Raw genomic sequence first — 15,235 nt, forward strand, 5'->3', positions numbered from 1 at the left:
GAATGCCTAGAAGTTTCAGCGGATTCCAGGAGACTCCTGTACAAGGGGAGAGTCTGGCAAACCAAGGGCTGGTACCCTAATCCTACCCTAAGCCTAATCCTAATTAGCCACCTAATTAGCCATCCTAATCCTACCTCGTCTGCAGGGAAGCAGTACCTCTTCTCAGCGATCAGGCTGGCTGACACTGCTTTGCTTATCCTTCCCTGGGGAGCAGCCAGAACTTGGGCCTTGTCAGCTCTGCCGCCTCTCAAAGCCTCAGCTCTCCCCAACTGCCCCCATCAAGGGCTGCAGCGGGGGAGGAGGAACAGGAGGGAAGGGACTGGTCAAACAACTGCCCCCAGTGCTGGAGAGAGATCTCCCGCCCTAATACACTCACTCTTGACCAACTCTGCCTCTCAGGCACCCTGTTGTGCATGCATGCCTGCTCAGTCGCTCAGTCGTGTCCGACTCTCTGCAACCCCATGGACTATAAGCCCACCAGGCTCCTCTGTCTGTGGAATTTTCCAGGCAAGAATACTGGAGTGGTTGCCATTTCCTCCTCCAGGGAATCTTCCCCACCCAGGGATCGAACCCATGTCTCCTGCATTGGCAGGTGAATTCTTTGGCACTTCGTCACTTGGGAAGCCCAGGCATCCTGTCCCTACCCTGCAAACCACATATCCTACCATCATGTTCCTTCCGGGTACAGGCTGCCGGGCTGAGGGACACTCTTCCAGGCTCCGCCCCCCCGCCGATAGGAGCGCGTGCTCTCGGAGCTGAAAGACAAGGACAGGCCAACGTGACCCCTGTGCCCAGAGAGCCCCTTGGAGCTGGGGGAAGAGGCTCAGGCAGAGAGCGGGGCTTGGGGCTTGGGATGGCTGGGTAGTCAGTCCACGAGGCCCCCAGGCCGAGTCCATCACAGGCCTCAGAGGCCTGGAACTGACCTCCACACTGGAAATTTCCCCGTGTCTACTCCCCAAACTCCGAACTGAAAGGGTCTGCAAGGAAGGGAGGACTGGATCCTGGGTTGGAGGTGGGAATAGAGTGAAGATCCCACTGTGAGCCCCCAGAACAAGTACACAGGTGGGATGAGGCCTTCACTCTTCCAGCCTGAGCCCTAGACTTGGAAGCAGATGTGTGAAGCGGGGAAGAGGTCCAATCACCCTCCACTTAAGGTCTAGCATTTCCACATCGTTCATGGGCCTCAGAGCTGGGAGGCAGCTCAGGCGTCAGGCAGACACCCTTTAGAGGTGGGGAAGTAAATAAAGGCTCAGAGAAGTCTGAAGACTTGGCTATGTTGCACAGTGGGCTTTCACCAACCTGAACCTGACAGGGGGATACATCTCTGCAGGGGAGGTTCCAGATGTCAGGCTGGGGCGGGAGGGCCCTGGGAGCTCGCAGGGGCCCTCTTCAGAGCTGGGTAGGATTTCGTTGGGACCCCCAGGTTCCACGGAGCTTGTGAGGCTGGAGGAGGAGGAGGCTGGGCTGCTCAGGTTCTCAGAGGCCCCAGGGGACTCTGAACTCAGGCTGGGGATTTCAGAACGATCTGAAATCAGAAGTGATAAAGCCTGTCTTCATCACTTACTCAAAGGAACTTCTGACCTTGGGGATCTATCATGGTTCTCTCCCAAATCCGCCCTCCCACCCTGGACCCCCCTCCTCCCACCTCTCCAGCACTTAACTCTTCCCCATCACACTTCAGTATCATGGCTCACGCTGTTCATTCCTGATGGCCAGAGCCATACTGACTCACTGTTTTGATGCTGGTCACACCCTCTCCTCAATCTGGATTCTCCTGCTCATCCGTCAGGCTCAGCTCTGATGCTGCCCCCTCCAGGAAGCCTTCCTAACCCCCGCACCAGTCCCAACAGGATTGGCTCCCTTCCTCTCCTGAGTTTCCAGAACAAGCTTGTTCATTCATTCAACCAACAGTTCTTGACAACAGCCAGGCACTGTGCTAGGTGCTGGAGAAATAGTCAGCAAAGCTTGCTTCTTTCCTTTTGGGATTTATGTTCTATGTCACACTATGCATTTATATTATAATGACCTATCTTCCAGTTCTTATCTCCCTCTCTAGTCTGTGTCTCAGTAGACCCCAAGGGACTTGAGATACAGTGGATGCTCAAAACATTCTTCCCTCTCTTTTATTAAAGTGAAGCACTGAGGAGTCTGGAATAAGACATACCTGGGTTTGAAGCCCACATCAGGGTTTAGCTGTGGGATCTTGGGCATGTTACTTAACATCTCTCTGCCTTTACCTGTAAGGGGGAGATGATAACCCCTACCTGCCAGGTGATAGTGAGGATAACATGGACTAACACAGCACTCTTAGCTCAGTCCCCCAGCACATAGCAGGCCCTCAATGAAGGGCATCAGAGCATTTTTCTGGGCAAACAACCATACCTCCGCTGGCGAGTCCCACACGCCCTTGGGCCATGGTCCGAGAAGGGTTTTTGACCGGCAAAGGTGGGGGGCAATCCTCACTCTGGCTCTTAGGGGCAGCTGGTCCCAGGCTGGTGATGGTCTCATAGGTCTTGTTGCTGATGTCCAGCCTCCCACTGGTCCAGCGGGCCTGGGCTGGGGGCTTCAGTGTGCAGCGCTGCTGGGCCAAAATTGTGGTAGGGAAGATAGCCTTGGTTCCCCACGCTCAGCCCTGCCCCTCCTCACATCAGGGCCCATCTGACTCTTCCCTTGGGCTGTCTGGAGACCCGAGAGGCTAGGACGCACCTTCTCTTCCTCATCCTCCTCACTGTCAGAGCCAGGTTCTGTGGAAATTCCCCAGGGGTAGTCCAAGTGCAAGGGGAAGGTGAGGGTCCCGGCCTGAGCCTGCTCCAGCTGCCAAACACAAAGCCTTTGTGGCTCAGAAGGCCAGGGGCTCAGTGGAGAGAGAAGGGGTCAGGGACTCCCTCTCCCTCCCTAGATCTCACCAGGTTCTCACACTCCTTGTGCTGCTTCTTCCTGGCTATGTCCAGAGCCGTCTCTCCTGCCTCGTTCACTGGGAGGGATAAAGGCAGGGGTCATGGTTAGGGTCAAAGAGGCATTACAGCTTAGAGGTTAAGATGAGTCTTTGGAATCAAGATTGTCTGGGTTTTAATCCTGGCTCTGCTACTTCATGGCTGTGTGACCTTGGACAAGTGACTTAACCTCTCTGGGCCTTAATTGTCTCATCTATAAAATGAGTATGATACTAACTACTGATGAGGTTGTTGTAAAGATTAAATTAGTTAATGTACATAGAAAACCTGGCACATTATCAGGTACACATTAAATAGTAAATTGTAGCTGTTATAAGCACTATTATTCAGAGTTAGTTAATGTTTATTTGACTAGGTACTTTCAGAAACATTTTATTTTATCCTTTTAGCAGGTGTTCTAGGTCAGTGATCTCATTCCCATTTTACAGATGAAGAAGCTGAGGTTCAAGAGATGAACAGACAAACCCCAACATCACAAAGGTGGTCAGAAGCAAGCCAGGATTAGAGCCCAAGTCTGTCTACAAAGTCCATTTGCAGTGCTTGGACTCTGCAAGTGCTCTATGTCTGGGAATAAGGCAGGAAGTCCCCCATTGGGGTAGTCAGGAATGGGGGGTTGATGGAGGAGTTGTCAGAGCCCCACCTGTGGCCACCGAGGCTCTCCCTTTCAGCAGCAGCTTGAGGCAGTCGAGCTGGTTGTAGAGGGCAGCACAGTGGAGGGCGCTGTTGCCATCAGCAGCCTTGGCATCCAGGTGACCACTGCGGGTGTTGGGGGGTCAGGGAGGTAGGAAGGGAATAGACAGGTGAGGGGGTCAGAGTCAGGGGGAAAAGAGGGAGAGGAGAGGAAGGAGGAGATGGGGAAAAGAGGAAGGAAAGGGGAGTATGAGGAGGTGGGCAGATGGGCAGGAAGGTTCTCACCCATTTTGGATGATGAAATCCACCAGGGGCAGTGAGGCCTGGTTGGCGACTCTGATAGCCAGGTGCAGGGCGAGCTCTCCAGGTGCCTGAATACATGTCCACACCTCTGAGTTTCCCCCAGTTCACCTGCCCCCGCAACATTACCCTCTTGAACGCTTGCTGCCCCCTGACACCTCCAGATATGAAAGGGCCAGAACCCCAGTGAGAGGAGACTGAATGGGGAAACCTCAGGTTTCGGAGTGGGGTGCAAGGCCATTCCTTCACTCCTTCCTTCAGCAGTTCCACCTCCTCCTCCTCCAGGAGAAGGTGTTTCCCAAACTTGGTTCCTGGCCCTGCACTCCTCTCTGCTCCTCCCTCTCATGACCCCCAAGACCTCAAATAACCTTGAGCTCTCAGCTCTCATTTGCATGTAAGTTGCTCCAAATTCTTACCCGTCTAAGTGCTGCACCCACCCTGACCCCTGGACAGCCCCACCAAGATATCAGGCAGGAGGCTCAAAGACAAGGCGCCCAATTTTTGATGTCTGATTAGTGTCCATTTAATCTTCCAAAAGTCTTGTGTTATCCTTTCCTTCCCGGCTCACGTGATGTTTGTTACTGGAGTCACCAATGCGATGGTCTTCCCCTGCTCTGATCTCACTACCCCTACCCATCTCTAAGGCTTTTCAAGAAAAAAAGAAAAGATTCTACCATTTATTGCACATATATTATGCACCAGGCCCTGTCATACATGACTTAATTCTCACCTCAACCTTGTGGGTGCTGTCATTAACCTGTTTTACAGATGAGGGAAAAAAGACTCAGAGAAGTTAAGTAACCTGCTCAGGAGCACACAGCTAGGAAAAGACAGAGCCAGGATCTGGCCTCAAGATTGCCTGACTGAAGCTGTGCTCTCTCCCATTTACCCCTCTGATGGGCGGGGTTTGAGCAGATGTGAGAGAGGGGCCCGGGCTTCACTGGTGGCTCAGATGGTAAAGAATCCACCTGCCAAGGCAGGAGAGCTGGGTTCGATCCCTGGGTCGGGAAGATCCCCTGGAGAAACGAATGGCAGCCCACTCCAGTATTCTGGCCTAGAGAATTCCATGGACAGAGAAGCCTGGTGGGCTTGAGTCCATGGGGTTGCAGAGAGTTGGACACGACTGAGTGACTAACACACACACACACACACACACACACACACACACACACACACACACACACACACACACACACACACACACACACACACACACACACACACACACACACACACACACACACACACACACACACACACACACACACACACACACACACACAGAGGTGGGGGCAGGGGGAGTAATAGCCAGTCCTGGAGGAGGACAGGATGTGCTAATTGTGTCTGGGTTGTAAGTGGTCCTTGGAGAAGGTTCTCACCTGCCCCTCGGGCCCTGTCAGTGGCTGTCCAAAGTCTTGCCCATTAGCGAAGGCCTCCAGCACAGACAGGAGATCCCGGTTGCAAATGGCTGTCCAGAGTTTCTGAGGCTCGGGCGTGGACCTCCGGGCAAACCTGTGTTCCACATACTTGGCCACAATATACTCCCTGCGGGCGCTCCTGCCAAAAATAACCGCGGGATGTCAGAGCAAGGACTGTTTCCACCCGGCTGACCCTTGAGACCATCCCACATGTCCTGGACTCTTCCAGCCCGGAGGCTCCTCTCTTTCCCCAGACTTCTCCCTGGGTTCTGGGGAAGCAGAATTTCCCCGGCCGGCATCCGCCCCCACCTGAGAATCTCCTTACATGTCACTCTCAGCTGAGGGTTTAGGGCCGCCGTGCGAGGGCAGCTGGGCCTCCATGACCTCATTGAAGCGAGTGTTTCCGATGTTCAGGGCCAGCTGAGTTCGCGGGAAAGTGATAGGGTTGAGATCCGGAGCTTAGGACAGCACCCACCCATGAAAGACTGAGCCTCCAGAGGTCCCGCCCCTCAGCCTCCCTCCTCGTCCAGGCCCCGCCCCTGACCAGCCTCTTTGGGGATAAAGCGGCCCAAGCCCCGCCCCCTAACCAGGCCCCGCCCTGAATCCCCGTCTGGCCCCGCCCCACCCCGCCCTCACCAACAACTCCGAGGGCCCCAGCAGGTCCAAGGTAAGGGACTGCATGCGTGAGAAGCGCACGCCCAGCTCGCGGTGGACGCCCGAGCACTGGATGCAGGTGAGCACGCCCAGGTTGGTGCTGAGCCAGGTGGGGTCTGCAAAATAGAGCCACTCGGGCCTTAGAGGCGTGGGCCCCGCCCCTCCGCTTCCACCCGCTTCTCCTCGCCCCGCCGCACCTGCAGCCCCGCAGTCGCAGCACTGGCCATTCCCCGGCCTGCTCTCGACCTCGGCGATGAGCAGTTTGGTCAGGTCCTGGGGCTCCCCGTCCGGCCCGGCGGCACCCCAGGGCCCCGGGCCGCTGCCGGGCTCCCCGAGGAAGGCACTGCTCAAGGCTTCGTCCTTGCAGTTCTGCAGCACTGACACCCACCTGCGGAGCCGGGCGAGCCACAGCGTGGGTATGACGCCGCCGGTGCTGGGGGGCTTCCGCATCAGGCCCGGAGGCTGGCCCCCGCCCCCACCCCCAGGCTGGCCGTGCGGGGGCACTCACGCCTCACACTCATGTTCGTCCTCCGCCTGGAAGTGGTACGTCCTGTTGTCTGTGGGGAGAGGAGAGGTTGTCTGGGCCACAGGGATCCTGCTGGCCTTACCTCCCTGGGCCCGGGAAGGTCTCATCCCAAGTGCTGGGTCCAGAGGGAGCTTTTGTCCCTGAGGGCCAGGCTCGGCTAGGCTACCAGGGGAGGGTGATGACAGTGGCCAGCAGAGGGGGCAGTTTCTCAGCAGTCTCCTTCAAAGTCCAATTCCACCCCTCTGTGTGAACCAGCTTCCAGGGTCAGGCGCCGTTTCCCAGGGCACAAGACCCCCCTCAGCCCACAAGCAGAGTATCCTCTGAACATACAGCCACCTTCCCACTCAGCCCCAGGTCCACAGCCTCCCTTCTGGCCTTCCTGGCCTGTCACCCCCCACCCCTCAGCCTGCACCAGCTGCCAGATGGTTGGGCCCAAGGTTCTGCCCTGATCACGCCATTTCACTGCTCCAAGGTCTCCTATGGCTCCCTCCTTCCAGGAAAGAAGGTCCAAATCTTTAAGAGGTATTCTCAGGGACTTCCCTGGTGATCCAGTGGCTAAGAATCCACGCTCCCAATGCAGGGAGCCCAGGTTCGATCCCTGGTCAGGGAACTAGATCCCACCTGCTGCATCTAAGACCTGGCACGGCCAAATAAATACAATAAATAAATTAAAAAAGAGAAAGTCCCAGGCTTCGTCTCCCACTGCTCCTATGTGAACCCTGCACCCTGGCTAAACTGGTGGGTCCACCCTCCTGCTTCCATGCCTTTCACCACACCGGGTCCTGTCTCCCGAAATGTCCTTCCCTACACATGATGTTCTGGGTTCTTCAAGGTCAGACTCTAGAGCTCTTTCTCCCAGCAGCCTTTCCTGATTCCCCCAGGCAGGGCAGGACTTCTGTCCTCTAATCTCTGAGGGGGCTCTATCTGCACCTCTCTTCTGGACACTGCCCATCCTGTTGCAGTCCTGGGTCTCCACATCACACCCCTGCCAGGCAGAGCTCGCCAAGGATCAGATCTAGGTCTTTCTCAGCCTGTGCTGGCCCCCGTGAGATGCCTGTCACCAAAGACTCCAAACGATGAAAATGGAACATTTTTAAGTAATAATAATTTTGAAAGCCAAATTACCCAAATCCATTTAAATGTTTTACAGAAATAATCATATTCAGAGTGGTGTGTAGATATATTTTGGGCTTCCCTGGTGGCTCAGTGGTAAAGAACTGCCTGCCAATGCAGGAGATGAGGGTTCAATCCCTGGGTCGGGAAGATCCCCTGGAGAAGGAAATGACAACCCACTCCAGTATTCTTGTCTGGGAAATCCCACGGACAGAGGAGCCTGGTGGGCTACAGTCCATGTGGTCAGAAAACTATTTAGTGACTAAGCATGCATGCATGCATGTGGTGCATTTTAATCTTTAATGTGATATAGGGTGAAGCCTTTAAATAGCCTGTCCAGGGCTTAAAAAGTTGTATGCCTGTAGTAGGCTATTTGATAAACACTTGGGGCTTCCCCAGTAGCTCAGTGGTAAAGAATCTGCCTGCAGTGCAGGAGACCCTGGTTTGATTCCTGGGTCCAGAAGATCCCCTGGAAAAGGGATAGGCTACCCCCACTCCAGTATTCTTGGACTTCCCTGGTGGCTCAGCTGGTAAAGAATCTGCCTACAATGCGGGAGACCTGGGTTCGATCCCTGGGTTGGGAAGATCCCCTGGAGAAGGGAAAGGCTATCCACTCCAGTATTCTGGTCTGGAGAATTCTAGGGTTGCAAAGAGTCGGACACAACTGAGTGACTTTCACGTTCACTTGTGGAATTGGACACAGAGCCCTAATTGGGGCCTCCCAGGACTGACTGGTCTCTTAGAGAAGCCTTGGCCAGTTGAGGTGTAGGGGGCAGGGACTACTCACGGGTCACCAGGTCGAAGCACTTTTTCTCCTCGGGATTTGGCCTTACTTGGCATGTCAGCAGGGTCAGCTTCACTGGGGGCCGGTTTATCTGTGGGAAGTTGCAGATGGAGGATGTACAGTTACCCTTTGGGCCTCCCAAACTCTGAGGCCTTAGTTTCCCAATCTGTTAAATGGGCATAATAATCGTGTTCCAGTTAATGTCTCCCCTCTCCCAGCATCTCAAGGATGTGGAGGGTGGACCAAGACCAGCCTGGGGGCTTTGGAGCCCATCCTTCCTCCTGCAGGGGGTCTCCAGCTCCCTGGATCCAGGTTCACGTCTTAGAGGGAGGGCTTGTCACCTATCTGTTCTGAACACCAGGAGGAGAGGACCATCATGCCCTCAGACCCCCACCCCCCAGGCCTCACCGTGCTGTGTGAGATGGTCAGGCAGCCATACTTGACTCCACACTTCCTTTTCTGCCAGACTCTTCGAATTCTAGGGCCCAGAGGGATAGAAAGACCATCACCCAAGGCTCAAACCTAATATCAGTGAACAAGGTCCTGGACCAGGTCTCCGACCCCACCTGTATGACCTCTAGTCCCACTTCTTTACCTTCTCAGTCCCCTGACTCCGACCCCTACACTCCGCACTCCCTGGCTCCCTTCTGATGAAGGAGACACAGCCCTGCCCTTAGAAAGCTCCCAGTCAGATAGGGGAAACAGCCCCACTCCCTGGGAGTCTTTATTCTAAAGGGGACCATGTGACCTTGGCCCTCTGAGAGCTTCCAGTCTGATGGAAGAGACACAGCTCGCAACCTTAGGGACCTCCTAGTCTGAGAGAAGGAATAGGCTCTTGACCACGAGAGATGAATTATGGTTAAAGACAAAGTAAGATAAACACTGAGACTCCCAAAATAAGATGGACTTTCCAGGTGGCACTAGTGTTAAAGAACCCGCCTGCCAATGCAGGAGATATAAGAGATGTGGGTTCAATCCCTGGGTCGGGAAGATCCCTTGCAGGAGAGCATGGCCACCCACTCCAGTATTCTGGCCTGGAGAAGTCCAGGGACAGAGGAGCCAGGCAGGCTACAGTCCACAGGATTGCAAAGAGTTGGACACGGCTGAAGCAACTTAGCATGCAAAATAAAATAAGCAAATCCATAGTCAAAGCTACTTAACACTTTTCCTATAAGAGGTAAATATTAACTGGTTTAACCAAGTTATTTTTCTCTGATGAAAACTGACTAGTTAGTAAAAAAATTTAATGAATGAATCCCATAAAGGCTTTTGCATTTACAGCCTGATTTTTGTTTTTCACATGAGGGAGCAAGGCACAGCCAACATTTTCATGTCCAGGCATATTCAGTATATTACAACGGTTAAGAGTGAGGCCATGAAAAAAAAAAAAAGAGTGAGGCCATGGAGACTGCCCAAAAAGTGTTTGGTGCTGCTATTCTCCTTCTTTACATTAAGAACTGCAACGTTCAGCAGAAGTTCATGAGCCCAGGATTCTGATGATTTTGCACTGCAGCATGGAGGGCCCTGGAACCCTCAACAAATAATAGGAACAAGCCCTTCAGGCACCTACCTCAACCCTATCATTTACTCTCTGTGTGGCTTCGGGCAAGTTACTTGAGCTCTCTGAGTCACTTACCCATCACTTTTCTTGTACAAAAAGCCGACCTTCTCTGTCCCAAACTGCTTGTTGCCTTGGTGCTGGTGGATGCTGTAACCACCTCCTGAGTTCTTCCGGCTCAGACTCTCCTGTTGCTTGGACACATGAAGGAGACCTCAGGGCATGTGGGGCAAAGAGCCCTGTTCTACAGGAGTCTCGTTCAGGGAGACCTTTTCAAGGGGACCCTGTGGGGTCTTCCTTTCTCTCCCTCCCTCCAGGGTGGGCCTGGGTGGGGGGTGGGCACTTGTTCGGGGATGATTTGGGGGCTGACCTCTCTGCTCTCGAGCTGCAGCATCCCTCGGAGGGAGTCCCGGAGCTGGGTCAGCTTCTGTAGCTCCTCCTCCTGGGCTTGACGCAGCTATGGGATGAAGGGCAGGACCTGGTTATCAGCTGGCAGCTGTGCCAGGCACGGAGCTCATGCCCAGAGCAGCAGCCTCGCTCTCTCGGCAGGAGCCAGCTCTTCCACAGCCACAGACTTTCCCAGGAGGACAGAGGGCTTGACTACACACTCTGGGGTGCAACCCGACTTACTGTGTGTACCGAGGCTGCCAGCTTCTCGATGAAGGGGGACAGGCTCTGAGCTGCCTTCAAGCCATCTTGGAAAAAGCTAAGAGTGTGAGGCCAAGCACGGGACCAGAGAGAGCGAGAGAGATGAAAATGTGAGATGAAGTATGAGAGGAGGAGCTCTAAAGATCCCAGGGCACCTGGGGGTGGTACAGTGTGATGGTCCAGATCCCACTTTCTAGCTATGTGATCTTAGTAAATCTGAGCCTCAGTTTTTGCATCTGTAAAATGGGAATAATATCAGTAGCTGCTCACAGGGGGGTGTGTACAGTACTTAGTGCCCAATACTTGGTGAACATTCAATAAACAGCAGCTGCAAAAAGCATTACCAGTGAGGTACATTCACATGTAGAAACTTCGAGGGTCCGCCAGACACTGGGGATGACCCTGTTCTGGGTCGCCTGAAGGGTTAAGGGGCAAGAGACTGTGGGGATAGGGGTGGGACATGGGGGGAACCTACTTGTGCTGAGCGTGGAAGAACTTGATGAGGCTCTGTAGGAAATCAGGGCCTTGCTTCATCTGGCTCTCCCCGGCTTTCAGCAGATACTGGGGAGAGGGCAGGGCAAAGCGTGTGACATGAGCAAGACAGAATCCTGGGGACAAGAGGCTGCTGTCTCCATCCCAGGCTAATCCTTCTGGCCAGGACTGAACCTGGGTGACATCTCAAGGGCCATCTGGCCAGGACCTGGGCTAAGACTGTGACTGGGCCCCTGAGGGTTCAGGGATGTAGACTGGAAGGCACACCCCACCCCGCCCTCGCCCTGGGGCCCCCCTTACCTCACACATGTGCAACTGGAAGACGCGGCGCTCTCTCTGCGTGTCCTGGGCCACCTCCCCGGTGCTCCCTCCTATCACCTTGGCCCGGTCCCTCTCCTTCTCCAGCCTGGCCCTAGACCCCAAGGAAAGAGAGGCCTGAACAACTCTCCCTAAGCCCCTGCATGTCCCATCATCCCTACATGCTGCTCTCTGTGCGGGCACACCAGGTGAGGGGGACCCTCCTTTGTGCCAGCTCTTAGGGGACAATGGGCAGCAAGGTGGATGCAGAGAACCTACAGGCGGGCAGCGGGGAAAGACATGAATCAAATCACAGCCTTGCAGAGAGTGAGGGGAGAGTAAAATGGGCATCCAACCTCATCTGGCCTCTCAGGAAGTGATGCTGGAGCTGAGATCTGAAGTCTAAGGAAGCTAGGGCTGGGTGGGAGGATCAGACCACGTGACAGCCTGGAGGCAGGAGAGATGGGGCTCAGCAGGGATGGAGGGAGGTGCTTCCAGGTGCCAGACCGCACAGGGCCTGATTCGGACCTTGCTGAGGTTCTTGGTCTTTGTCCCAAGAGCAATAGGAAGGAGTTAAGGGTTTCTATGCAGGGAGCGGATGGGCTCCCACAGCGCCAGGTGGGATTGGGATTAGAGTTTGCTGGAAGGGATTTAGGACCATGGGGGTTAGAAGGCACCACGAGGTGCCTTCGGTCTTCTGAACCACAGAGCTTCCATTTAGAGCTTAGAAAACCTTGATTCTTTTCTTTTGTAGGTGAAAAAAGCACTTCCCACCCTGTAGCTGAGAGTAAGCGGGGCCTTCCCCTACTGATCTCAGGATTGGTGGTTTCCCCTGTTTGGGGTTGGGTGGAACTGTGGGCAAATAGTTTCCTGGAAATCCCACACCCATTAGACCACCCACTCCCAACCAGGAGAGTATTTCCACACCTGGGGCTGGACGCATGAGCCTGTGTGAAGGAGACAACTTGCATAAGTTTTGCTTCCAAGTGAGTGTCAGAGAAGACAGACGTGGGATAACCTTACACCTGCATTACTTCCCCTCTCTAAGCCTCAGTGTCCACATCTGGAAAATGGGGCTTTTTATCTGTACCCAGATGAGATAAAGGATGCAAAAGACTTAACACACAGAAGACACCGCAGCTGTGTTAGAGGCCTCTTTAGGCTGCAGGTCTTTCATCTATAAAGGGAGGAAGCAATGGCCTAGACTGAGTTCTCAGTCTTAAGTTCTAGGCTTTACTGACTTCAGACCTCTGGGATGGTGCTTATTTGCACAATCTGTCTCTGGAGACCTGAAGAGCAGTTTATCAACCTTGGAACTACAGACATTTTAACCAGATACTTCTTTGATGTGGGGGCCATTCTGTGAATACAGGCTGTTTGGCGGTATCCTTGACCCCTGCCCACTAGATGCCACGAGCATCTCCCTTGTTGTGACAACCAGAAACGTCTCCTGGGGGATCGGGTGGGGGTGCAAAATCACCCCTGGGCGAAAGCCACTGCTCTAAGAGCAGGCTTTTGCAGGGTTTTTAGTGGTTTTGTCTTTAATTTTCTTTGAAGTGGTGATTCTTCATTTCCCTAAGGCTTTATAATACCCCGAGAGGGAGTCTGTGGCAGAAGAGTTAGGTGGAGTGGAGTTAGGTGGGGACTGACCCTGTGAACAGGCTTGGGGGTCAGGGCAGATGCTTTTTTTTTGGATCTGAAGATGAGCAGCAGAGAGACAGGCGATGGCTAGGCCTGAGCAGCAATGAGCCTGGCAGCTCATTAAGCAGGACAGGGGACTGAGGGGGCAGAGAAACAGGGGGAGGGCAAAGGGAGCTCCTGCCTCCACTGTTACCATGTCTGTAAACAGGGAAAATGGAAAAATAAGCTAAATATCTATCAACGGGAAGTGGTTAAATAAATTATGCTATGGCCACATATAGGGATACTATGCAGCTGTTAAAAAAGGATGGGGAAGCCCAGTACAGTGGCTAGAAATGTGGATTTTGGATTTATGGCAGCTCCCTTGCTTATTTAACCTTTATGCATCTTTCTAAACCTCACTTTCCCCATTTCCAAAAATAAGGCTAATACTGCCTAGGTCTCAAATGATCTAACACATTGGAAACATTTAGTACAGTCCCTGGTGTGTGGTAAGGCCGTTAATAAATGGCAGGACTATGATGCTGCTAATAACACTGATGATTAGACTAATAACCTGGTGATTCCTTCAGATACTCTTTTTCAGTGTAGGGTACTTCCTATTTAGGGCTGCCCTGATGGCTCAGAATCTGCCTGCAATACGGGAGACCTGGGTTCTATTCCTGGGTTGGAAATATCCCCTGGAGAAGGGATAGGCTACCCACTCCAGTATTCTTGAGCTTCCCTTGTGGCTCAGCTGGTAAAGAACCTGCAATACGGGAGACCTGGGTTCTATTCCTGGGTTGGAAAGATCCCCTGGAGAAGGGAAAGGCTACCCATTCCAGTATTCTGGCCTGGAGAATTCCGTGGACTGTATAGTCCATGGGGTTGCAAAGAATCGGACACGACTTTCATTTCCAATAATTTTTTTTTTATGCAGGGTCTAATGGAGATTAAAGGATAGAGGCTATTTAGTTCAGGATGAAGATAAGCCGTAAAGTATGATACAGGGCCTTGTGAATTATCATAGCTCTGTCCTTCAGCCTTAGCTATGGTAATTATAGAGATTTCCCTACAAAGTCTGATATAGTCACCCAAGATGACCTCACCTCACACTAATCACACTAATCACCTCACACTAATAGCTGGGAGTGCTTTTATTGCAACACACACTCCCCCACCAAGAAAATAACAAGTTCCATTCCCTCCCTGTCCTCAAAGGATCACCAGTGTTTCTTAAACATTTCAAACCTTAAGAATATTTTTTTAATTTCCTTTGAATGGAGTTGCAGCAGGAGTGAAATAAAATAGTGGAAAGTGCTGAAATGCCAGTTACTAAGAAGACAGAGACAACTGGAGAAGGGGACCACAGCCATTGTCTAATGTGATCCAGGGGATGAGAAACAGGTACCAGCAGAGTGAGGACGTCGGGGGCAGGGGCGGGGGAGATGGGAGAGGAAAGGAATCAAAAGGAACCGTGCACCTGCCAAGCTGACCCCTTGAATATCTCTCCTGTGATGCCTTTTCCAATCACCCTTCTCTCCACCCAAACAAAACCACCTCTCTTCTGCCGCCTCTGCTGATACCATCACTAGGGCACTTTTACTTTGTATTTTCATTATTTTGGGACTTTCTTCTTGCTAACAAGCCAGTGGGATCCACTAAGGCAGGGATTGTGGTGGTATTTTTTTCCCCTCACTACTCAACCTAGAAATTGGGGATGACAGCCCCTTTCCCTTCCAAGAATGATAACTGATGTAAGGAGCTTATCACAGCAGCTGGCACAAAGGAAGCTCTTAAGGAAGTATAAGTATTAGCTGCTATTATTAATATTTATTTTGAAAAAGATCTATTTATTTGGCTGTACTGGGTCTCAGTTGAGGCATGTGGAATCTTTAGTTGTGGAATGTGGGATCTAGTTCCTTGACCAGGGATGAACCCAAGCCCTCTGCATTGGAAGCATGGAGTCTTAGCTGCTGGGCCATCAGGGAAGTCCCTTAATAATTATTTTTAAGTGATAATTTTGTGCTGTGTGCTCTGCTAGATCCTTCACACACTAAAGCAACAACCCCGTGAGGCAGGAATCATGACTTTATTTTATAGACAAGGAGCCTGAGGCTGAAATGATAAGTGACTTGTCCAAGCCACACAGCCGCTAAGAACTAGAGCCAAGACTTGAACCCAAGTCGGCCTGACGCTAGAGCCTTAGGGAGGGTGCTGGCAGCCAACGCTGTGGCTCAG

The 15,235-nt window shown here is 52.7% G+C and overlaps 1 protein-coding gene across 1 annotated transcript in view; it reads right to left on the minus strand.

The window, feature by feature from the left end:
* Positions 1-15,235, minus strand: part of ASAP3 (ArfGAP with SH3 domain, ankyrin repeat and PH domain 3) — a 47,439-nt gene that overhangs the window by 2,223 nt on the left and 29,981 nt on the right. The window contains 20 exon segments of the mRNA XM_043909209.1: positions 666-724; positions 727-755; positions 1,300-1,525; positions 2,383-2,578; positions 2,707-2,814; positions 2,907-2,974; positions 3,595-3,710; positions 3,870-3,955; positions 5,264-5,441; positions 5,628-5,722; positions 5,939-6,072; positions 6,154-6,344; positions 6,465-6,513; positions 8,383-8,470; positions 8,788-8,857; positions 10,016-10,125; positions 10,308-10,394; positions 10,568-10,643; positions 11,061-11,146; positions 11,378-11,489. Of these exon segments, the coding sequence (XP_043765144.1) occupies positions 666-724; positions 727-755; positions 1,300-1,525; positions 2,383-2,578; positions 2,707-2,814; positions 2,907-2,974; positions 3,595-3,710; positions 3,870-3,955; positions 5,264-5,441; positions 5,628-5,722; positions 5,939-6,072; positions 6,154-6,344; positions 6,465-6,513; positions 8,383-8,470; positions 8,788-8,857; positions 10,016-10,125; positions 10,308-10,394; positions 10,568-10,643; positions 11,061-11,146; positions 11,378-11,489 (2,164 nt within the window).

Source organism: Cervus elaphus, chromosome 8 (genome assembly GCF_910594005.1).
Source record: "Cervus elaphus chromosome 8, mCerEla1.1, whole genome shotgun sequence".
NCBI lineage: Eukaryota > Metazoa > Chordata > Mammalia > Artiodactyla > Cervidae > Cervus > Cervus elaphus.